The sequence below is a fragment of the Mesoplodon densirostris genome, chromosome 18 (assembly GCF_025265405.1).
Source record: "Mesoplodon densirostris isolate mMesDen1 chromosome 18, mMesDen1 primary haplotype, whole genome shotgun sequence".
NCBI classification, from domain to species: Eukaryota; Metazoa; Chordata; class Mammalia; order Artiodactyla; family Ziphiidae; genus Mesoplodon; species Mesoplodon densirostris.
This window is the reverse complement of record NC_082678.1, coordinates 35,460,101-35,482,891: the sequence shown is the minus strand read 5'-3', so window position 1 is coordinate 35,482,891 and position 22,791 is coordinate 35,460,101. Positions and strand designations below refer to the sequence as shown.

At 57.9% G+C, this 22,791-nt stretch overlaps 1 protein-coding gene across 3 annotated transcripts in view; it reads right to left on the bottom strand.

Annotated features, from left to right (window-relative positions):
• The window catches only part of MPRIP (myosin phosphatase Rho interacting protein), a 126,060-nt gene that overhangs the window by 47,083 nt on the left and 56,186 nt on the right, over nt 1–22,791 (bottom strand). For all 3 annotated transcript variants that reach the window (XM_060080434.1, XM_060080433.1, XM_060080435.1), the window contains exon 4: nt 1,020–1,171. In XM_060080434.1, coding sequence (XP_059936417.1) covers nt 1,020–1,171 — 152 coding nt within the window. The remainder of the gene's footprint in view (nt 1–1,019; nt 1,172–22,791) is intronic.

Below are 22,791 nucleotides of genomic sequence, written 5' to 3'. Positions count from 1 at the left end.
CCAGCACCCGAGCTCCCACGGGGCTGGGGCACCTGCTCGCTGTCACGTACCGTGTCACGTACCGTGTCATGAACCATGTCACCGTGTACCGTGTGTGGTTGGGCGCACAGGGCTGGTGGCAGGTGCCCCAGGAGCAGGGCTCCCAGAAGGCAGATGTGCCAGGGCTCAGCGCACGGAGCTCAGCCCGCTGGCCTATCTATCAGCTGCCTGAAAACCTGGGCCCCTCTACTTCCTGGGGCTTCCCCAAGCCTCTCACCAAGGCGTGCTGGGGGAGTGGGTGACCCAGAACTCTGTCCCTTCCACTCAGCTGAGGAAGGCGATGCGTGCGGTCACCCTGCGGTGACTCCCATGGGCAGGCACGGGGCACACGAGGGACACGCAGGCCTCCTCCGCTCGAGGGCCTGCTGCTGGCGGGGGAGGACGACGTGCACTCGGACCAGCCCCACCCTTTAGGAGCGGGCAGGGGAGGGCTTCCCAGAGACCTCACAGCTTGGAGGACAGAGGGTCACTGCAGACGGAGGGGAGGGTGGGAACGAAGGCTAGGGGCTGGGGAGAGGCAGCAGGGGGCGTGCGGTGACAGCAGCTCAGCAAGGAGGGACAGGCGGTGGGGGCAAGGCTGCGGGGCTGAGAAGGGCCCCAGGGGCTTTCAGGCAGGAGGGAGGCGAGGTCGGATGAGCTCTGGAAACTGAGCCCCTCGTGGCCGAGTGATAGATGGTTGGAGTGCAGTGAGAATGGAGCGGGGAGCCCAGAGAGAGGCTGGGAAGATGCGCCAGCGCCAGCAGAGGGAGGCCGCTGGGGGAGCGGGACGTGCAGGGGCAGCCTGGCCAATGTGTGGACATGCGGATGAAGCAAAGGTGGGTGGACGATGAGGCCAGTATGGGTGGAGAGAGGGACTCAGAAGAGGAGACACAAGGGGCAGAAAGTGAGGGCAACGCCAGCCGTCGTGCCTAAGAGGCCTGGTCCAAGGAGCTGCTGGCAGGTGGGGGCGCCTCTTCCCAAGACGTGCAGAGCAAACTCACCCGCTGATGATCTCCTTGGTCTCTGCCCGGATGAAGTGCTCCTTCTCGGGGGTCAGAATGCACAGGGAGAACTTCTGGCCCGTGCGGCCCTCCCCATCCACCACGTCTGTGCACTGGTTCATGTTGATGGTGCCCTGAGGGAGGGTTGTGGGCTGCGAGAGGAAGAAGATGGGGCAGGGAGTCAGTCACTCTGGGGGCAGAGGAAGGCAGCAGGGAGTGTCCCTGCATCCCACGGTCCTTTCTGACCCTCCTTGCTTCTCCTCAGTCACCTGGACCTCTCACAGCTGTGCAGACAGCTGATTACAGCAGAGGACAGGGTGTGCGCTGCCTCGGCCCGGCCCTCACAGCCCGCCTTCCTACTGACCCATCTCCAAGGAGGAGCGGTGACAGGCCTGCTCTTCTCAGAGGATATCCAGCTGGACATTCCTTCCCACTGGAGAACAACATCCCAGCTAGTCCTGGAGGAGGGCGGGGAGCTGGGGGGTGGGGACAGGCAGGAGACGCTCCTTTAAGACAGCTGGGACGACAGAGGCAACCAGGAGCCTGGTCTCAGAGGGTGACTGATCCAGCAAAGCAGTGAGAAAAGCTCCGGAGGAGGTGGTTTCAAAATAGCAAGGTTACTTTTAGAGGCAAGGAGGGGGCCAGAGAGAAGCACATCTTGAAGGCGGGGTGTGGGGCAGGCAGGCCAGAGCCACACACACCAGGAAAGCTTCACAGGCAGGCCCCCCTCCAGGGCTGCCCGTGAGGAACCCTGCCAGGCTGCCTGGCCAGGGCCGGAACAAATAATAACTTCCCCCCTCTTTTCTATCAGCTAAGCTATTAGACACTGATATTAGGGAGAGAAACCCAAAAATAAGAAAAGGTGGTTTTAAGGAGTTCCTACTGAGGGGACGGGTGAGGACCTCCCCCAAACATGAGGCGGCTTCTGGGGAGGAGGCAGATGGCCATGGCTGCCACCACACCAGGTGCAAAGACCCCGCTGAGGGCTCTCACAGGGAGGCGAGCCCCAGCTCCGACTCCCACCTCCACCTCCAGGGCAGCTGCCAGCTCCTCCAGCTGCCCCACGGAGCCCTCCCCAAGCGCCCGGCACTTCCCAGGTCCCGGAGGAGCAGCAGGGAGAAAAGGCGATGGTGGTTGCTGGGCTGGGGGCTGCCTCGTCCGTGCTCCCTCCCTCCCACCTGCCAGCAGAGGAGGGGGGCCCCGAGCTCTTCTGACCCACCGCCACCTCCCTTCTTATCCCCTGGGGCCCAACCCCAAGAGCCAGACTCAAGGGGCACTGGGTTCCCCAAGTTCTGGCCCCGATGCGGCCGCGGGCTCGCTGGGCCACCGCAGGGGAAGGACTAAGCTTCCTGGCTCCCAGAAGACTTTCTGTGAGGGGCCTCTGGGATCAGCCTGTCCTCCTTGGGCCCAGCTCAGAATGGAGGTGGCAGGGCAAGAGGGCCGGCCGTGAGCCCACAACGGGGAAAGAGCACGCACCCTTGCTGTGTGTTCAAAGTGTGTCCCGTCTCCGAACTGCCCCCCAGGTGGGGACGTGAGAAGGGGCCACACCCACGCCAAGCCTAGCGCCCTTGCTGAGTGAAGTGACCTGGTAGCATCTCTCCTGGGGGCTACTGGACGGCCCTTGAGCTGGGAAAGGGAGCTTGGTGGGTTGTCCTCAACCAAGCAGAGGGGGTCCCTCAGGAGCAGCGGACAAGGGAGGTGGCCTGGGTCCCCCGCCCCGGATGAGTGTGTCTTCCCCCCTTCCTGCCCCAGCCCCAGCCCCTGCTCCCTTCAGAGGGTCTAACACTGGGCCTTCCCCGGCATCGTGCCAGTGCCCTTCGGAACCGTCTCTGGGTGGCGACCTCTGCCCTCTCCGGAGTCAGACTCCCGCAGGCGGAAACACTCAATCCCCGCTGGCCCTGACAAGGCCTCTATGAGGCAGGTCCTCAGGGAGGACCCTGATGCCACGAGGAGTAAGTCACGAGCTCAAAGCACAGGTGCGCCTGGCACACTCCTTCCCTGAGCGAGCCAGACAGGAGCAGAGGGGCTCTTCCTCCTTCATCCACCATGCTGCCGGCACAGGCGCACGGCCCTGAAGAGTTACCCGTCCGTTACACACACAATACACGCAGGTAAGTTCAATGGGAACCATAAAAGACATCATCAAAAGTTCTAGAGTTTTCTTCTTACTAGAGCACGTAGCAGGCCCCCTGGAGGCACACGTTCCTCTTTAGAGACCACTGCTCCAGGGCTCGGGGTATCAAGCTGCTCACTGGCCCCTTCTGCACAGTGAGTGGGTTCCCAGGTGAGGTTTCCCTGCCGGCCCTGCAGCTCCATGTGGTCACGGGACTCACTCACCAACTGTACCACGAGACTTCTGGCAACCTCTCCCTGACACGAAGGCTCTACCTCCTTCCAGAAAAGCTTTCAGAAGGGCCAATGAAAGGCAAAGACATAACAAGCTACGGCTGAAGGAGATGGAAGTTTCTTTACCACCTCTGTGTCGGGATCTTCCAGTTACAACCTCTTTCCTGCTTCCTTAAATATCACAAGGTGGACATTATCTAATCCTGTTACACACGCAGGAGAGGGAGCAAAGAGTAAACAGCGGTCATCAACAGAAGGGAGAACTGGCAAACTGGTCCAGGTTCACAGGGACCTGCCCGTGACGGCTCCTTCGGGGTCTCAACAGCGCCACCCAGGGGAAGAAGCAGCACCCGCACTCCGCTGCGTGCTCACTGACCACGCCCACCACCCGCACTGGCCCCTTCACTGCTCTGCCTTCAACTGCATCTCTTGCACTCACAGCTCGGGCAGACTCCACCAAGGGTATCCAGGGAGTCCCAGGCGGAGGTCTGACCCTCCCCACCTCTGTCCAGGAGCAGAGCACGCCCACCTGCACTCTCAGCATTGGGGAGAGAAGAGAACACACTCCATATAACAACCCGTTTCCTGGCTAGGCGGCCCTGGTGCTGGGAGAGCCAGGGCGAGTATCTAGGCTGTAATGCAGCCCTCACCCCTGGCACTGTCAGAAGAGAAACCAGCCCAGTCCAACGAGCTCCCAGCCCTCATCCTGCAATTCGAGAGGTTAGGAACCCAGGCCTTCTCCAAGGCTGGGCATCACCTAGTTTTGCTCATTTCACTTTCCAAAAAAGGGATGGCTGTCGGAAGGCCAACCAATGTGGCTGTGTTGCCAAGTTATGGGTTCAGTCCTCACCCAGAAATGTCACTGGATGGCCCTCCAGCCATCTGGGGGCCTCTGGTCCTCCTCTGGCTTCCACACTGCACCAGCTAAGATGGCAGAGCTGCGACAGGGCTGAAGATCCTCTAAGAATGAGGTGGCCAAGCAGGAGAGCACAAGACAAGGGCCTCTGCCTGGGGATGTGACCACACTCTGCCGAGAACCCAGCTTTCCTGCCTGTCATCTTCTCGCTGGCTCACAAGAGGCCACTCAGGAAACTCCTGAACAGCAGCCTCACTCCCTGGGGACTGGGACCCTCCACCCCCACCCTTGGCCCAAGCAGGTGCCATTCAGGGAAAACAGGCCTTGTCCATTTCTTGCTGGATCCTGGAAGTTTGGGAAGGAGTGAGCTTCTAAGAGCCTGAGAGAAAGAAGAGGAAAGTTGGACAGAAACACAGAGAAGGGCCCTTGAAACCTTTCAGCAGGACTGTCCCACCAGGCAGCTGTGCTTACAGACCCAGAGGGGAGGCAGCTCAAAGGCGAGACTCAGATGGGATGGGAATCCTCCATTTTACCCCTCACTCCCCCAGTCAGATGGGAAAACGGAGACCCACAGGAGCAAACGGCAAAGAAGCACTCTCAAGGTCGGAAGGTACCGTTCAAGGGAGCCCAACTCCGTCCACTGTCTTGAGGTCCTAGCTTGCTTAGGCCACTCAAGCCCGGCCCAAGCAGAGCCCACATCCTTTCTTTGGGATTGAGGAGGTGGGACCTGAGTCCTCTACAGAAGCAAGGTGGCCCTGGGGAGCATCTCACCCAGTTGCAGGCACTCCCAGAGCTCCACGTCCCGGGAGGAGCAGGTGCTGGTCAGGCTCACAGAGCCTGTCTCCTGGCTCTTCCCGCTCCTGCCAAGCTGTCCAGAGCCCCAAGCCTAGCGCACCATGAGTCCTTCTCTCAAGAGGCAGCGCTGGTGACCGCTCCAAGCGCCACCCAGGCCACAGTCCAGCCCAGCAGCCAGCACTCTCCAGATGGATATCCCCAAAGCCCAGGTTCCCCAAGGACACTGTAAAGACTCTTGGAAAAGGGGTCTTGAGGCATACCCATGAGATCATGAGCCCACCAGGACCCGGAGCGAGCCAAGCCCCTGCCCGAACCCAACAGCTCAGAGAGGCCTCTGCCAATCTCGGCCAGGGGCCCCGGAGCAGTGGGGGTGGACAGGAAGCTACAGAAGGTGCCCGCCCAGCAGGACTTCCTTCCTCCTGTTCCTCTTGTCGCCTGCAGCCAGCTGTGCCCAGTCATGCTGTGAGCTTCTCCCAGGCTCCATGTCGTGGTCCACAGGGGGGCTCACAGCCATCCTGCAGAGCAGCCCAGGCCAAGCTGTGCCCACAGTCTCACTGCCAGTCCCCAGGTGTTGGGTCTGTGTCCTTGCTGTCACCTGACCTCCTCCCAGGGAGCCCTGACTCTGCACCCTCCCTGCCCCTTAGATCTCCAGTGTGAACCTGCCTGCTCCGACTCACTGCCCTGGAGGATGCGTGGCCAGCCAGGCCAGGGGCTGTGGCACGGGGGACCTGCTGCCCGGCCGCCTATTCCCCAGGACAGGAGGGGGTGTGGGTGCCAAACTCCGACCTCGCTCCCAGCCCCCTCCTCCCTGCAGAGACTGGAGGGGCTGAGCTAAACTCTGGGCCTTAGGTTTCCAGAACCCACTGGCCAAGAGGAGCCCCAGCCTTGGACCAGGATCCCAGCTGTGCCACCACCACCTCTGTGACCTTGGGCAACTTGTACCTTGTGAGCCTCAGTTTCCACAGGTATAAAGTGGGAATAACAGTATGCCCACTCCAAATGTAAAATGGAGTAGTAGCTGCTGTGGAAAATAGTGTGGAAGTTCCTCAAAAAGTTAAACATGGAGTTACCTTATGACCTGGAGAGGACACGTTAAGTCACTGCATTTTCCCTGAGTGCTGCATGGGAAGAAGGGGTGCACGTGTTGGCCACGTGTGCCTCCTACCCTGGGGCACAGAGGGGGCCACGGGGTGAAGGGAGAGGGCTGACCTGCTGGGCGGGAGGGACCTCCAGGCCTCACGGACCACCCTGTCCCTGAGATGGGAGGGAAAGCCTGGCCTCCTGCCTGCTGGCCCTAAGATGCCCAACAAGTGGCTCTTAGAAATGACGGGCCACACCAAGGGGTTTACCTGAGGGCGGTGAGCAGCTCACATCTGTCCTCCGTGCCTCGCCAGCCCCCATCTTAAGGCCCTGGAAGATCCAGGTCTGATTCCCCAGCCACACTCTGCAGGGGGAGCTGGGGGAAGGTGGGGGGAGGCAGGGCTCTGCCTTCTGCCCAGTACCGACCCCCTCCCCGGTGCAGCATCCCCGCCCTCCTCCCCATGGGCTCCCTGGAGCAGGGGGTCCAGCTGTGAGGGCTGCATCCCCCTCGAATCAAGTCAGGAAGGTGGGAGCCCCCGAGCCTGGGATCTGTTCAGTGGTGGCTACCTGTAGCTTTGGCTCCTCGGCCAGCTCCCTGGGAAGAGCCCAGGCCTCGCCAGGCCTCCTCACCTCAGCTGCTCCTACAGCCTTGGGCCCAAGCCCTCCGCCTCGAGTCTGAGGTCCTTGACCGCTCCGGCCTCCCCTCCTGTCCCCGCCCACAGGTCTAGGCAACTGCGGCCACTCGCTGAACAGGTCACCTCTTGCACGGCTGTTCCCTGCCGGAAGCGCCTGCCTTACCTCCCTCACCACCAGGATGGTCGCCCTGTCCCCTCCGGAGGGGAGGGCCCTGCGTGTAGTCCCTGGTCCACGTACCGGCCTGGATAAAACTAACTGGATTCTCCTCCACATACCTACGCTGGCACTGCCCAAAATGAGCTTCACTATACGTTTTCTAATGACAGAGGAAACAAACCAACCCACCTAAGTTTATATTGCATAAATATTTATGCCTTATTTGTAAAGAAGTTACACTTTATTTATAAAATAGGAACACCCAATCTTACCAAATCTCATGTTTGTTAAGCAGACAGCAGGGGACACATGTGCAAAGACCACAGTGACAAGTCCTCCAGAGCTGAGGAGCCTGAGGGAGAGGAGTTAGCTGGAGGGAGATGCAGGGCCCAGAAAGGGAACCCCGCCTCCAGGAGCCCAGGGCCCTGCTCTGTGGCCACCACCCCGGGCCCAGAAATGTAGCAAGTTGCAGACGACAGAGTTGAAAGGCAAGAGATGGGGTGGTGACACTGCAATGATCTCATCTATAACACATGTCCAGAGTACGCAGAGAGACAGAAGGACAACAAGGCTGGGGAGGACTGAAGGTGACAGCTGAGGAGTGCAGAGCTTCTTTGGAGGAGGCGGTGAAAACAGTTCTCAGATTAGACTGTGGTGATGGTTATACACAACCCTGCGAATACACTAAAAGACAATGACTTGTATACCTAAGAACAAAACAAAACACTGCGCAAATGTGAAAAATAACAAGGAGGGCTTGCGGCCGGCTAGTCCCGGCCCCAGTCAGGGTCCTGCGGGAGGAGCACTCCTCGCCCACGGCCTCCGGCCAAGGCCTGGAAGGGGACAGAGGCCCAGAGTGGCAGGTGGACTGAAGCCCAGGTGCCCCGCTCCTCAGCTGCCTCTGCATGGCCTCAACCGCAGGAAGAGCGGGGCAGCTCAGTGGAGCAGCCCGAGGGCCAACTTCAGTCTCCCGGCTCTGACGACACGCGAGCAGCTGCTCCCGTCCCCAGGAGGCCCCCTTCCAAGATCCGGCCCTGGGCCCATCCAGGGGCAGCGTGGGCCTCCATGGACTCAGCACAGAGGGGCTCACAGGACGCAGGACAGGCCCGCTGGGGCGGCAGCCTGGCAGCTGTTGGAAGAGGAGAGGGCCGAGGAGCCCAACGTCACACAAGTGCCATGGTCTGGGGGAGACGGCAGTGATGACCCGTTCTGGGCTTTGCCGACCAGCAAACTCCTTGCCTTCACGGGCCATTGGCAGGGTCAGCGAAACTTATTTCTTAAGGAAGAAAAAAGCACAAGGACCCTGTCCACTTGCTACCAATGCCAGGAAGTTCCTTCCCACACCTGCGGGGCAGGATTGACTGGCCTGCTGGCTGGGCAGCCCTCGGGCTCCTGGCCAAGGCCCACCTACTCCTCAGATGGGGCTGGGAGCGCAGGGAAGGACAGCTCTCCCCACGCAGCCAGCACGGCAACAGCACTGCACAAGAGCCAGGTGCCTGCTATACCACACATGACAGCTGATTCACACTGGATCAAACACCCAAATGTAAAAGCAAAAACTATAAACCTCTTAGAAGAAGACCAAGGGCAACAGCTTTATAACAGTGGATTTGACAATGACTTCTTGGACGTGACACCAAAAGCACAGGCAACAAAAAAAATAAGCTGGACTCCATCAAAATTAGAAACTTCCGTGCATCTAAGGACACAATGAAGAGAGTAAAAAGGTAACCCACAGAATGGAAGAAAACATTTGCAAATCACATATCTGATAAAGGATTAATATCCAGAATATATAAAGAACCCTTACAGGGCTTCCCTGGTGGTGCAGTGGTTGAGAGTCCACCTGCCGATGCAGGGGACGCGGGTTCGTGCCCCGGTCTGGGAAGATCCCACCTGCCGCAGAGCGGCTGAGCCCGTGAGCCATGGCCGCTGAGCCTGCGCATCCGGAGCCTGTGCTCCGCAACGGGAAAGGCCACAACAGTGAGAGGCCCGCGTACCGCCAAAAAAAAAAAAAAAAAAAAAAAAGAACCCTTACAACTCAACAGCAAAAACACAGACAATTAATAAATGAGCTAAAGGGACTTCCCTGGCAGTGCAGTGGTTAAGAATCTGCCTGCCAATGCAGGGGACACGGGTTCGAGCCCTGGTCAGGGAGGATCCCACATGCCGTGAAGCAGCTAAGCCCGTGCACCACAACTACTGAGCCTGTGCTCTAGAACCCGAGAGCCACACCTACTGAGCCCGCGTGCTGCAACTACTGAAGCCCATGCACCTAGAGCCTGTGCTCCCCAACAAAGGGAAGCCACTGCAATGAGAAGCCCGCGCATCACAACGAAGAGTAGCCCCCGCTCGCCGCAACTAGAGAAAGCCCGCATGCAGCAACGAAGACCCAACGCAGCCAAAAATAAATAAATATATTATTTTTAAAAAAGGACTGAAATTCTGACACATGCTACAAAATGGATGAACCTTGAAAAAATTATGTTAAGTGAAATACACGAGACACAAAAGGACAAATATTAGTGTTTAATTGGTATGCAGTTTCAATTTGGGAAGACGAAAAATTCCAAAGATGGATAATGGTGATAGTTACACAACAATGTGATGTATTTAATGCCACTGAGCTGCACACTTGAAAATGGTCAAGATGGTAAGTTTTATGTTATCTGTATCTGAACACACATGCGTGCACACACATACAGAGCCCAAGAACCAAGTGCCCAGGCCAACTTGGATTCCCACCTTGGGAGTGAAAACACGCACGGCAGTAACCGACGCAGGGAAACAGGCAAAAAGAAACACCGCATTTAGGCCAACAGGCTCCCTGAGTGGAAGTGGTGGTTCTATGGATGGAGCCCGGCCAACTCGCCCAACGCACAGTGGCCTTCTGTGAGGCCCTCCCCAACATGCACAGAAGAGAACAACGGGCACAGACCGCAACCCTCTCACCCCCAGCTCCCTACCTTTCTCCATTCCCAATCCTCGGCCCAGGGCGGGAGAAGCACCCTGCACAGGAAGCACAGGGCCCAGGACCCTGCTGCCCCCCTCTCGTACAGGGGTCAGTGCCCCACACCTCAGCCAGACCTGGACGACCTAAGAACTCTTTTCCTGAAGGTGTGGTGACCTCAGGTACAAATTACGTACGAAAGAGCATCCAGGACAGGTGAGCCTTCTGACTTCAACAGGACTGGGGCAGCTGAGCACAATGGCCGGGTCCACCCCAGGGCCAGGAGGCTCACTTCCTTAGCTCCAGCCCTTGAAGTAAATCAAGCTCCTTCACCATCAGCAGAACCACTAAAACCGACCTTTACGTTTTGCCTTGCCCGGTCTGGCCCGGCAGCCACGCCCCTTCCCCCCCCGCCACCTCCCGCTCTTCTGCCAGCCTGCACAGCGTCCCTCGTATCAACCTCTGGTCCCGGAGACTCGCGCAGCCTTTGGGAGCCGACCGAGGACACTCCTGGAGGAAATATGTCCTTACCTACCTGACTCACGCCTGGTGCTGTACTCACACTTGCCTAAGTTCTGGGCTCTGACCAGATTCACTTGACAGTTATAATCACGTCTACTGAGGGAGAGAGAGGAGAAGCCCTCGAGGCCTGCCTGAAAGACCCCAGGGTCACCTTAGAATGCACAGGCAAAAGTCTGGATTCAGACAACAGGTGTTTACCGAGCCCCTGCTTTTTGCCAGGGACAGAGGTAAGAACAGGACAGACAGAATGTCACCTTTACAAAAGTTCACTTTACTCTCGTGGTGATGAAGGGAAATAAAAAGAACAAAGAACGATCCCATTTCAAGTAGAGGTAAGTGACAGGAATACAAGGACAGCAGGTATGGGGCTGGGAGCACCCGGGGAGGTGACGCGCTCACAGAGTCCCAGCAGAGGCCGTGTGGAGGAGAAAGCGAGTGCTCAGGTCACCCGACAGGGATGAGCAGGGTCTGGCCCACAGAAGCCAGAGGGCAGCCCTGCTGGTAGGACTGGAACAAAGGGGCCCGGGGTGGCCACAGCCTTCAGGGCCCGAGGACGTGGTCTGCTGCAGAGGGGGGCCCAGGAGAGGGAGACTGCTTGACTGTGGCTTTGACCCTGGACAAGATGCTAAACTCAAGAACTGAATTTCTTTTCTTTTCTGCACTTGGCTTATATTCCAGCTACTTTTCGCAGGCAATTCTATCCCCCTGCCTTCATAGAAAATGGACCCTTTTAGGCTAATGACACAAGCAACGGGACTCAGACAGGCAGGAGCAGGAAAGGCAGAGACAGCAGAGGACAGAGGTCAGCACCTGGCTGGAAGGCAAGGTCACCAGCTGGCTTCATGAAGAAAGCAAGCTGCCACCCACAGCCTTTGCTACGGCCACCCCTGGGGCACAAGACAGTTCTGGCAGCAACTCTGGGAGAGGTCCCCCAAATGATGGTACCTAAAGATCATGGGAGCTGGAGGAACAGAGAACCCAAGGACCATCTGACTGTTGGAGCTGGGAAGGCCTCTCAGAGGCAGCTCAGGGCTGAGAGCAGAGCCTTGCTAGGGCAGGGGTGCGGCAGGAAAGGGGCGCAAGACAGAGCATAAGCAGTCCCGAGGGGCAGAGCTGGGGGGCTGAGGAGGACAGACATCAAGAAAGGGACTTGAACTCAACTTTCTTCTGAGATGCAAAGGAGATGGAGCCAGTGTCCCTGTCCCCAGCCCTATCACTTCTCAACAGAGACAGTTTCCTTCTGGCAAAGACTCACGTCCATCAGAGCAGGAGGCCTGAGACATGAGGTAACTGGTGGGCAAGGAAGCAGACCCATGAGGGGTCACACGGCCCAAGGGAGCACAGCAGCCGGGCAGCACCATGAAGCCCAGGGCCACCAGGTGGCTTCCTGGAGCCAGAGGAAGAAGGACATGGCAAGGGGGGAGTAGAAAGGCTAGTGTTGGTGCCCCTGACAGAAATGTCCAGGATGGGGGCGGGGCAGGATGCTGCAGCTCACACAGCCAGCAGCTCTGTCCCCCCTTCACCCCTCAGCCCCCATGTGCTGCTCTGAAATGCCGCTCCAGGCTCCGCAGCCACAGCCCGAGGAGGCCACCTTGCTCCAGCAAAGGGTGTTTCAGGGATGGGACGCGCTTAAGTCAGGACTCAACAAAGACCAGAAATAAACAGAACTTGGTTCATAGGAGTGGCAAGCGGTACAGACAGGTTCCTGAGATGAGTCCCACAGGAGCAGACTGAAGGCGCCCAGGCTGCTGAGCCTAGAGGAGGAGGGCTGAGGCGGAGGGGCTGGGGACACAGGACAGGGCCTCGTCTCTAAAAGCATCCACACTGGACGCCAGGCCCCGGGGACACAGCACCGCCACGGTGAGTTCAGCACTGCAGTAAAGGTATGAGCGGAGCCTGCGGGGAGGAGGGAAGGAGGCCGGGAACCCAGGAGCCAGGTCTAAAAGGCCTCTTGTGGCCCAGGATCAGGCTGGTCTGGCAAGGCCCAGGGAAGAGCCAGGCTCGGGGGGCAGAAGCTGCAGGTGTGGAGCTCAGCTGGAGCTGAGGACATGCAGATGCTAAGGGTCCCTCGATAAATGGACATTTTGTCCCCATAAACCTGGGGCTGGCACCACCTCCACTGCAGATAAAGGCAAAGCGCCGCTCCCAACAGCATTTGCCACTCAGGAGGAACTCGCCGAGCACCTACTATGTGCCGGGCTCCACGGCGGGCACTGGGGACGCAGAGACAAACAGAACTGACCACCATCTCTGTCCTCACCGAGCTGACCGTGCGGTCTCAAGGTCAAACAAGTCAGATGGACGGAGTCAATAATGTGTGAGGTGGCAGTGAAGGGCCATGGTGGGGAGTGAGGCGGGAGTGAGGACAGAGGACGAGGGGGACCTGCCATGCCCACGCGCGGGAAGGTGGGAAGGCGCCAGTCCTCCCAGTGCCAGTGGATGAGTAAGCCTCAAGCCCCGTTCTGGTCCTGCTGCCCTGGTTTAATCAGGCAAAGAGTCTGAAGGAGAGTCTAGTAACTAAAGTACAAGGAGTCCTGAGAAGGTGCTAGTTTACGCCTCAACAGCCGTTCCCAGTGTAGCCTCGGACTCACCACCGTCACCGGCCTCCCGACGCCAGGTCACCGCAGCAGATGCCCAGGGCCGCAGGGGATGAGCAAAGCCCGTGGTACTTTCCGACTGTGACCTGAGCCCACCCACCTTCTGGCTTTGCTCCCATGACCTGAGCCCCCCGTCCTGCGCTGGACACCAGCCCGGGCTTCCCTGCCAGCGATCAGGGTCCCCCCTTCCTCCAGCTGCCCTCCAGCGGCACCGCATTTCCCGGCCCTTCCCAGCTGCCTGGCCTGGAGAAACCTCCTCTTTCTCCCAGTTTCTTTGGTACTGCTTCTTCCTTTTTATTTTTAAAATGAACTTCTAATTTTAGGATACATTTAGGTTTACAGAAAGTTGTGAAGATAGCAGAGAGCTCTCCGTTCTCCTTCCTGGTAATGTCTCACATCAGTGTGGTATGTTCATCACAGTCACGAAACCAATGCTGATCCGGGACGGTTAACTGGAGTCCATCCTTTACTCACATTTCCCTAGTTTCTCCTCACATCACATCCAGGGCGCAGGACCTTCCACTGTCGACGTTGACCCTGAGCGCCCGGCTGAGGCTGCGTTCGTCACTGTTGCCCCCTGTCCACACTGTCCTTCTAGGAGGGACGTCGCTGTGAGTGGCCCACATGTAAGGAGTGGGGGGTGAGCGCCACCTCTTTGAGGGTGGAGTCGCCACACAGATTGCCTGGAATCCTTCTGCACAGGAGATTTTGTGTCTTGTCCCCCACTTGTTTATTTCTTCGTTCACTCATTCCTGACTCATGGTACCTATTTTATAGTGTAAATTATAATCCAATACCACACTTATTATTTTGTTGCTCAAGCTGTTCTGGCCTTGATCACGTGGCCCCATATCTCCTGGACGTGCCCCACCAGCGTGTGCATGTCCCACTGTCTGGCACGACAAGGTGCCCCAGGCTCAGCTTGTATGTACCTGCCCTGTCCTAGAGTCGGCCGTTTCTCCAAGGACCCCTGGTTCCTTTCATCAGAGAACAGAATTAGAAATCAATACCTAGGTGCTAGGTATGCTCATGGCTATTGGGATGTTGCTGCCTCTAGGCCTTCTCAGCTGACAGAACAAAGAAATACATGCGCATATAACCTGTGTACAGTCACATATCTACATCCACTCCCCCCCCACCTATCTATCTATCCCTCTCCATCTATCTCTCTCTCCCTCCTCACATGTCTCTCTTAAGCTAAACATACTGGTGTCCCCAACTTTAACCCAAGACCACACAGATCACTCTAGCCTCTCCCTTCGCTTGCCTGTACCCCTCAACTCCATCCCTTTACTGTGCTGTCCAGCCCCCGCACACGCACAGTGGCTCGGAACTGTAAATCAATGCTCCACGGGGCCACTTCACCAGCTAGCGCATGGCGCCCATGCACCATGCACCACGTGCATGTCCCTCTTGCCTTTGGCTGTGCAGACTCCACTGGTGTCCAAGGGCACACGCTTCCTTTCACGCACCGCCTGGACTCTCTGCAGGGAGAAGAACCTAAGAGCCCGGTGAGGGAGCAGAGGCTATCGCACACTTTCTGCCTCCAGCATGGCTCCTGAGCCCCTCTGCCAGGGCACACTAAGGAGGGGGGCACCGGAGGAAGGAGGGGACACAGAGGGCGAAAGGCACCTCCTGGCAGAAGCTGTTCTTCCAGCCTAGCCAGAGACCAGGGCAGGTGGGAGGGAGCTACTCCGGAGAGGAGGCAAGGGCTGGCACGCAGGCAGCAGGCCGGGGGAGCAACGGTGCCTTATATGGAGATTCCCACATCCCAGCTCTGGTCTTCAGCTGCTGCCGCCCCTGCAAGTCTGCCTCAGCCAGGGAGGCAGGGAGTGCTGCGGTGCTACGGGGTTTGACTGCTCTCCTGCCCAAAGGCCTGCCAGGTAGATCCAGAGAAAACAAGCTGCTGCTTGCTACAGATGGACTAAAAGCCACGCAGCTGTTGGGGCCGTAACATTCCCCAAGCCCCACTTGCAGCTCCCTCCTGCTCACCCCCAGTACTGGGGTCTGAAGCAGCTAGAAGAGGCTCTCGGGGACCAGACCCCACCGGAGAGTCTGGAAAGAAGGCGAGCGGCCTTAAACTTTAAGGTCTTAGAGCTTAAAGCAATGGTTTTCAACTTTTGCTGAATAAAGGAATCACCTGGGAAGATCCTTAAATGGAGGTTCCATGCCCAGAGACTCAGATTTAAATTTTTTGGGGTGGGGCTTGGGCATCAAAATTACTCAAAAGTCCCCTCATGCTTCTAACGTCCAGCCGCGGTTGGGAACAACTGCCCAGAGGGGAGACCTATCCGTCTGCTGCCACAGCAGGCCTGGCGGCTGGCTGGCTGGCCCAGGCCCCGGCCAGCTGTACTAGGTCACTGGCAGCTTTTGGCCGGGCCAAAGAGGACCTAATGAAAGCAGTGACAGAGAGGAGAGGAGAGACAAAACACAGCTGTTGCAAGCCTGCTGGGTGTGGGGGCCGATGGGGTGCACAGGAGAGGGGGCACTACTGGAGATGCGGTATCGTAAGGGGCCCCAGCACCCAGGGCTCGTGTTATCACCCCCAAGAGGCCCCGCCAGCCACAACTAGGAAGAAAATGAAACCTCGAGCAGCCTGAGGGGACGGGGGGAGGGACGGCGGTCCTCTCCTCCCTGGTGACACTGTGAGGCCCTCGGCAGACTGAGAAAGTGGAGACCATGCCAGGCAACCCCACCACCCACAGGAGCCAGGTGGGAGGTGAGGCCCGTGGCCGGGGCTACCACGTTCCGTGTAATGAGAGGGGGAGGGGCCCAGGTGACCAGCAAGGCGTGCACAGGCTCCTGCCTCCACCGCCCCTGCCGTGAGCACTGGGTCTGGCTCCTCTGGCTGAACACAGCACGGGGGGAGCTTGCAGGCAGCACAGGGGATGCGCTGAGACACACACACACACACACACGCACGCGCGCGCGCGCGCGCGCAAGCAGGCCTGGCGCTACCACAGGGCTTGGCTGAGCAGGACCCATACAAGCTGGAAGCCCAAAGGACTTCAGGGAGAAACTCTGATTTATTCCAAGAATCCACACAACCCAGAGACAGAGAAGCTCTGCTCTGAGCTCACAGCACATCAGGAATCACTGAGCCTCCCCTGCCGTCCAGGTTTTGGAACGCAAGGGAGCAGAGCGGGTAACAAGAGCTTCTGGCAAGGGACCCTCGGCCTGGATACAGGCCAGGCACAGCCGCAGCCCTCCAGCCCTTCCCATGGCCCCCAGGGGCCCCAGACTCCAGGGAAACTCGGGCGTCCAGGATCGAGGGCAGAGGAAGCCTGCTCTGAGGTCTGATGCAGGTGTCTACCTGCAGCAGTGGTGCCAGGTCCAGGGCGCACCTGCTGCAGGCCTGGAGAAGGCAAACTGGCCTGGGGCTGAGAGCCCCAACCCCTCTAAGGCCAGGCCCTGTGCCCGCATGCCACGGGGCTGGATCAACGTGAACGGGGACGCAGCCCGCCTTGGTTCCTCCCCACTCTATCCAAACCTGGCCACGGGACCAAAGCCCCATCCTGTGCAGGCTCCTCGGGGCTGGTCAGCAGGAGGAGCTGGAGCCCCCGTGCGAGACCAGGGCCCTGGGACATGCACCCTGTTCTTCCCAGACTGAAGTGCTTCTCCGTGATCCACAGACAGAACCCACAAGCACCAACTCCCTCCCTCTCAGGGTAGGGAGCCTGGAGCTCATCAAAGCCGGACCCCCTCCTGGTTACACCTCCATACAGCGGGAGCAGGAGTGAGGAGGAGGAAAACCTCCAGAGATGAGGGGCTCAACCGCAAGGTTACCTTCGCCTCATTCTCTGCTTCCAAAGACTTCCCTGCCCCGATAAAAGGGCTTGTGAAGAGCTGAGGCCCCTGCGTGCACGGCGGGGCCTGCATCTGAGAAAGGATGCTCTCATTGTCTCCTTCCTACTGGAAATTCCCAATCAGAAATTTGCACTTCCTGGGGCTCTGCATTCACCTGGAAATGTTTTAAGGTCCATCTTCATAATTTACCGTTCCCAACATGTCCTTCCAAGACTGAGAAAACTTACAGATCGGTTATGGAGACCTAGCAGCCATCTGTGTGCCCGCATAAGGTCCTTCATGATGCTCCTTAACCCCAGGGAAGCCCCAGCCTCCGAAGGAAACAGGGGCTGCCTGGGCCCCATGCACCATGCTCCACCCTGAATCAGAGCACGGAGGCGTTCGGAGGAGCGGGCCTCCTGAGCCCTGTGGCAGGCCTCCTCCGGGCCCCGGCGCCCAGCTTGGCATGGGGCTGGGAAGGGGGGGGGTGGGGAGAGTGGTCTCCAGAGTGTCCGTGGCCCCGAACAAGCTCAGGCTCGCTGGCAAAGACTCTCAGCAGGGGGACCAAGGCTGCTTTCAGTCCTCTGGCCACTGATTGTACAGTACTGAGCACCAGCAGGGCTGGAGGACATGAGGGCAGGGCACCCAGGACGGCACCCCACAGATGTTTACCTCAAGGAGCTGGGTGCTGGCTGCACGGGTACCCCAGGCATGTGAAAGTTCACCCAGCCGGACCTTGTAACGGGCACGCTTTTCTATATGTACACTGTACTCCAATACTTAAAAACCTGCCTTGGGGTAGAAGATGCCCCATACAGGGCTGGAATTACCATTTTTAAAACCCAAGCACTGAAGTGTAGAGAGGGCCGCCAGGTCACAGAGCACCCGCTTCTTCAAGGAGACATGGTTCCCAGAGGAAAAGCCCCGGCTTGAAAGCACCTCCTCCTGACAGGATTTCAGATGGTCAGAAACGGCCTCTCCTGTGCCACGGTCTCCAAAGAACCACCACCTCCAAGTAACTAACCAGCCCCCTGCCTAAGCCGGTCTCGGATGGGGCCCTCCCTGCACCCCATTCTCAGAGGCCAGAGTAGTCCTGCCCCATGAAGGGCAGCACAGGGAGGAAGGGGTCCCCACTCCGTTTCAAGAGCACCCGCCCACCTACCTCTGCCACAGGCAGGGCCACACAAGGCAGCGGCACAGCCCCAGGGAGCTCCCACCGGCAGCAGCATTGCAGGGTGGTGAAACCTGCACGCTGACTTGGAAACCATGCCCATCTCAGGAAATGCTGAGCTGAGATGAGTGTCCGCTCGAGGATGAACAGCAGGTCTGTGTCTAGGCTTTTTGTGTGAGGCTTCCGGAACCTTGACGCAGGGAAAGCATGATACGAGAGGAAATACAGGAGGAAGCACCAGAACACGCATGGTAGAAGTTTGGGACTGTTCCACAGACATACTTGAAAGCAACAAGGCACCCTGCAGCCCCACCAATGTCAGCCACTCCCCGAACAGTAAGAACCTCAACAGAGTAAGCTTCTCTTGAGACAGAAAGCCCTGCCAAGTGGCCCTCAGCAGGGCCCCAGGGCATCTCAGGGGAAGCAGAGTGGAGTAGGGCTGGGCAAGTCAGGGCAGGTAAGACTGGAGGGCCGGTCTGCTCTCTGGAGCAGGCTGGCTGGGCCCCTGCCGGCTTGCCCACCAGACCACTACGGGTGATCTGAGGAGAGAGGCTCCAGGAAGACGCGGCTAAAGGAAAACAATCGGGTCTCTGTCCCTGTGACGCAGGACAGGTACTCTGCCAGTAGGCAGGGGAGGAAGGTGACAGGGACAAAGGAAGGATGAATAGTTCTGCCTTAGTGATCTCCCACCCAGATCTGATTGCTGGAAGTGCTTAGCAGGAAGGAAGGGTGAAAGGGCGACCCAGTGACAGGGACAACTTGTGTGTCCTTCATGGTACATCCCCTCCACCAGGACACAGAAGTCATTCTCTGTCGGGAAAAGAAAAACAAATTCTGGTAATTCACAAGGCCAAAGATGCAGGGCCGCAAACCCGTGAATGTGCGGCCCGAGCAAGCACGCCTGGCACACTTCACCAAGTGCACCCAGGAAGTGCCAGGCACCGTGTTAGTCACACAGCTGCAGAGCAGCATGGCCTTGGGCAAGAGACCTAAGCTCTCCAAGCCTCAGTTTTTCCATCTACAAAATGGCTTCATACATCAGCCACAGGGCACGGAGCACTTCAGAGCAGCGTCCGGCACACAGGAAATGCCATACGAATATTTGATAAATAAATAAAACAGACATTCTTCATTACCATCACAGTTTTGCTCATGAGAACACACATTCAGACCCATGAGTCGAGACCACTTCACACCCATGAGGACGAGCGTCATGAGCACAGTGTGGAAGATGGATAGGGGCATGCTGGGGAGGATGTGGAGAAACTGGAACCTTCCCTCGCTGGTCAGAATGTAAGATGGGGCAGTCGCTGCAGGAACAGTGTGGAGAGCCCTCAAAAGGTCGGACAGAGTTACCACGTGACCCAGAGATTCCACTCCTTGACAGACATCCAAGAAACTGCAACACAGGTGCAAACCTGTCCATGGGCATCCACAACAGCACAACAGCCGAAGCAGCAACAGCACGATGTCCACCAGCAGATGAACAGATACACAAAATGTGGTTCAGCCAAACAACAGAAGATTTTACAGCTTTAAAAAGGAATGAAATTCTGACAACACGGGGTAACCATGAAGACGTGATGCTGAGTGAGAGAAGCAGGCACAAAGGCCACCTGTTGTATGATTCCATTTACATAAAATGTCCACAACAGGCAGATCCACAGAGTGGCTGGGGGGTGCTCGAAGGAAATGGGCAATAACTGCTGAAGGGCACAGGGTTTTTCTCTTTGGGGTGATGAAAATGTTCTAAAATTGACTGTGTTAATGGTTGTATAACTGTCAATATACTAAGAACCACTGAATTGTTTACATTAAGGCATGAATTGCATGGTGTATGAACTATATATCTCAATAAAACTGTTAACAAAAATTTTTTTTTTACTTGAGGTTACACAATTAGCAAGTTGGCAGGCCAGGGCCTGGGCCACCCTTCTGTGTCCCCTCACAGGCCTCGTTCTGGGGTTTTCTGAGCACAATGGCCACCTCTCCAATATCTCCATGTATCAGAATTTAGGAGAACACGTGCAGCCCACGCCAAAGAGAAAGTTAGAAAATGTTACGTTTGCCATGGGGAGACTTTATATTAACAAGCACACCTGCCACCCTGCCCTCACCTCATCCGCCAACCTCGGTACTGTCCCTGGAGGCTTCAGCAGATTGCTCCCACGAGCAGCCCTAGACCATGTCCTCTCTGTACAAGTGAAACCAGGTTCTCAGCCAGGACACGGCAGTTGCAGGAGGGAAGAGGTAAGACTCAGGCGCGCACACACAGGCTCTCACGCACTCCCCACCCGGCTGAACCATGTGGACGGGAAGGAGTCTCCTCCTTGCCTTCAGCACAGACCGCAGGCCCCGAAGGCTCCTCCAGGCAGGCTGGTCAATCCCCTCCGTCCCCTCTGCCTGGGGATCTGAAAACGCCTGCCTCACCTCCTCCAGGTCCAATTCAGCAGCGCCCCGCCCCCCGCCCCAGGAGCCCCGCCGCTGCCGCTGGCTCTCCTCACACCCACACCTGGCAAGTGGGAGTGTGTGTCTGCCTCCCAGCGAAGCCTCAAGCTCCCTGACCTGGGAGGAAGCGCCCCACCCCATTTCCTAGCTCAACAGCAGAAACGCAGTTGACCCTCAGAGATCACCAAACATACAAGAGAGCAAACAGCACGGCACTTCCTTTCCAACAGAGAAGGTAAGGCCTCAGTGCTCAGCTCCTGTGACCACCGCGGAGTCCTGGCCAGGGCAGTCACTGAACAACGAGGCTCCACCTGGAAGGGCCGGAGAGCATCACCTGTCAGAAATGCCCCTGGACCCAAGGCCCACCAGGAGGCATCGGCTGGCGTCATGACCTCTGTATCCTCGCCCTCGTGCGCCCTGGCACAAGAGAGGACAGGTCCTCGTCTCGTGACAGAGCATGTCCCCAGCCTGCACCGGCCAGGAGGCGCCACCTAGGCCGCGGAACACTTTTCAGATTTACCCCTCATCTGCGTGAAGAGGTAAGGCTCAAGCCTGCTGGGAAGCTGGGAGGGCCGTGCAAGTCAGGAAGCAGTGGAACTGGGCTCAGGGCCCCAGTCTCCCCGAAAGCCCCAGGCCCAGACAAGCCGCTGGAATAGGCTGCATCCCCAGAAGCGTCCGGGGGAGTCCTCTACCTGCTGCTGCCAGGAGGCCCCTCTTGCCTCTAACGACCCTCCCAACCCTACACGTCAGGGTCCCTCCCAGTCCAACACTCACATCTTACCCACCTCCCCTGGGAAGCTACTGAAACGCCTTGAGTTCATTTTAGTTCCAGGATTTCTGTACTTGGGATGAGCCAAGAGGCCGGGGGAACTTCCTGGATGACCTGGACTGTCTCCGGAGCATTGGCCCCCAACTCCACTTGGTGTGGGGGGTCAGAGGGTAAGAGCCCTCACTCAGGTTGTGAGCGTATTCTCCACACTAACCCCACAGCTGCTGGAGCCATAAAACGTTCCTCCCCTTTAAGGAAAAGTTAAATGATGATTGTTCCCAAAAAAACACCCCGCCTCACGTCCTATGAGATGTCCTGTTGCTAACAAGAAACAAAGCAGCTTTACTCAAGGATTTGATTATTTCAGCTTAAAATAAAACGGGGGCATCAGAAGTCAGGGAAATCGTGTGCAAAGCACCATTGTCTGAAGCAGGATGTAAGGAGAGCATATCTGAAACCAAACTGTTTTCCTGCAGAGTTATGCTTCCATCTTTTTCAATAGTCCTTTCACTCCTGTGATGTCCTGATGCAGCAAATAAGAAAGGGAGCCTATCAGGAAGGCAGCAGCGTCAGTGCCGACAGCCCACTGTGGACCCTGTAAGAGACAGAGCAGGGGCCGTGGGAGGCCAGGCTTCAGCAGCGACAGCCTTTGTCTTCAGCGAACGCAGCTTTGCTTCGGTTGGTGCACGAACTTCAACCCTCTTCATGTGAACAGAGGAGGCCAGACACAAGGATCACAGCACAGGTGAGCTGGAGAAGCTTCACCTGGGCCTCCAATCAGGCAGCTTTTACTAAAAATAAAGGCCACTGCCTCCAAAACAGCCAGAGCAGCTGGATACCGATGGTGCTGAGGCTGCCCTGGGATCAGAAGATATGGTCTGTGCTTCCCTCGAGCAGGGTGGCTGGCAAGCACAGGGCCCCAGAGCCAGCGGGGCCAAGGACAGGTCAGGGTCACGGTGACAGGTTCCTCTGCACAGGAAGCTGGCTGGACCGCAGAAGGAAGCAAATGAGGCCTCCTTAGCTCTACGCTTGGCCAGAGCGCATCTGACCCAGGCCGGGACGTGGCAGTGACTTTGTCCACGGCTGCCCAGAGTGACCAGGCCTTCGGACTCTCAGTCTGGTGTTCGCTCTACCGCACCGCCCTGCCTCAAGGGAGATAAGACCCCGCCCCCGGGTGGGGGGGGGCCGGGATGATGAAACACCTGTGGGTAAGGGGAGAGGGACTGGCTCGCGGGAGGACCCCAGCACAGCTGCACCTGGACTCGGGCACACGCAGGCCTTCCAAGCTGTGGACGTCAGTGCCAACTCCAGGGGCACTGGGTTCGTTCAGTTGGGTATGGGCAGGAAAAAGAATCACGTCTGACTCTTTTTCCAGAGGTGAGCCCAGAGCAGAGGGCACGGGACACTACGCTGCCCAGCGGGTCCAAACGGCCTAAGGGAAGCTTCTTGAGGCTTGGGTGCACCAGCACTGTCCAGGACCAGCGCCTGTTAGCTGGCGGGGGGACGCAGAAGACAGGGAGGGAGATGTGCCACCAGCAGATGCTGCCGTGCCACAGAGGTGCGCACACCTCACGCCGGCATGCAACCCCGTCTCCTGAACCCCTCAGGACCCTAAGGAGGAGACTGTCACCACTGCAGAAAGTAATTTCAAAAACGAGGA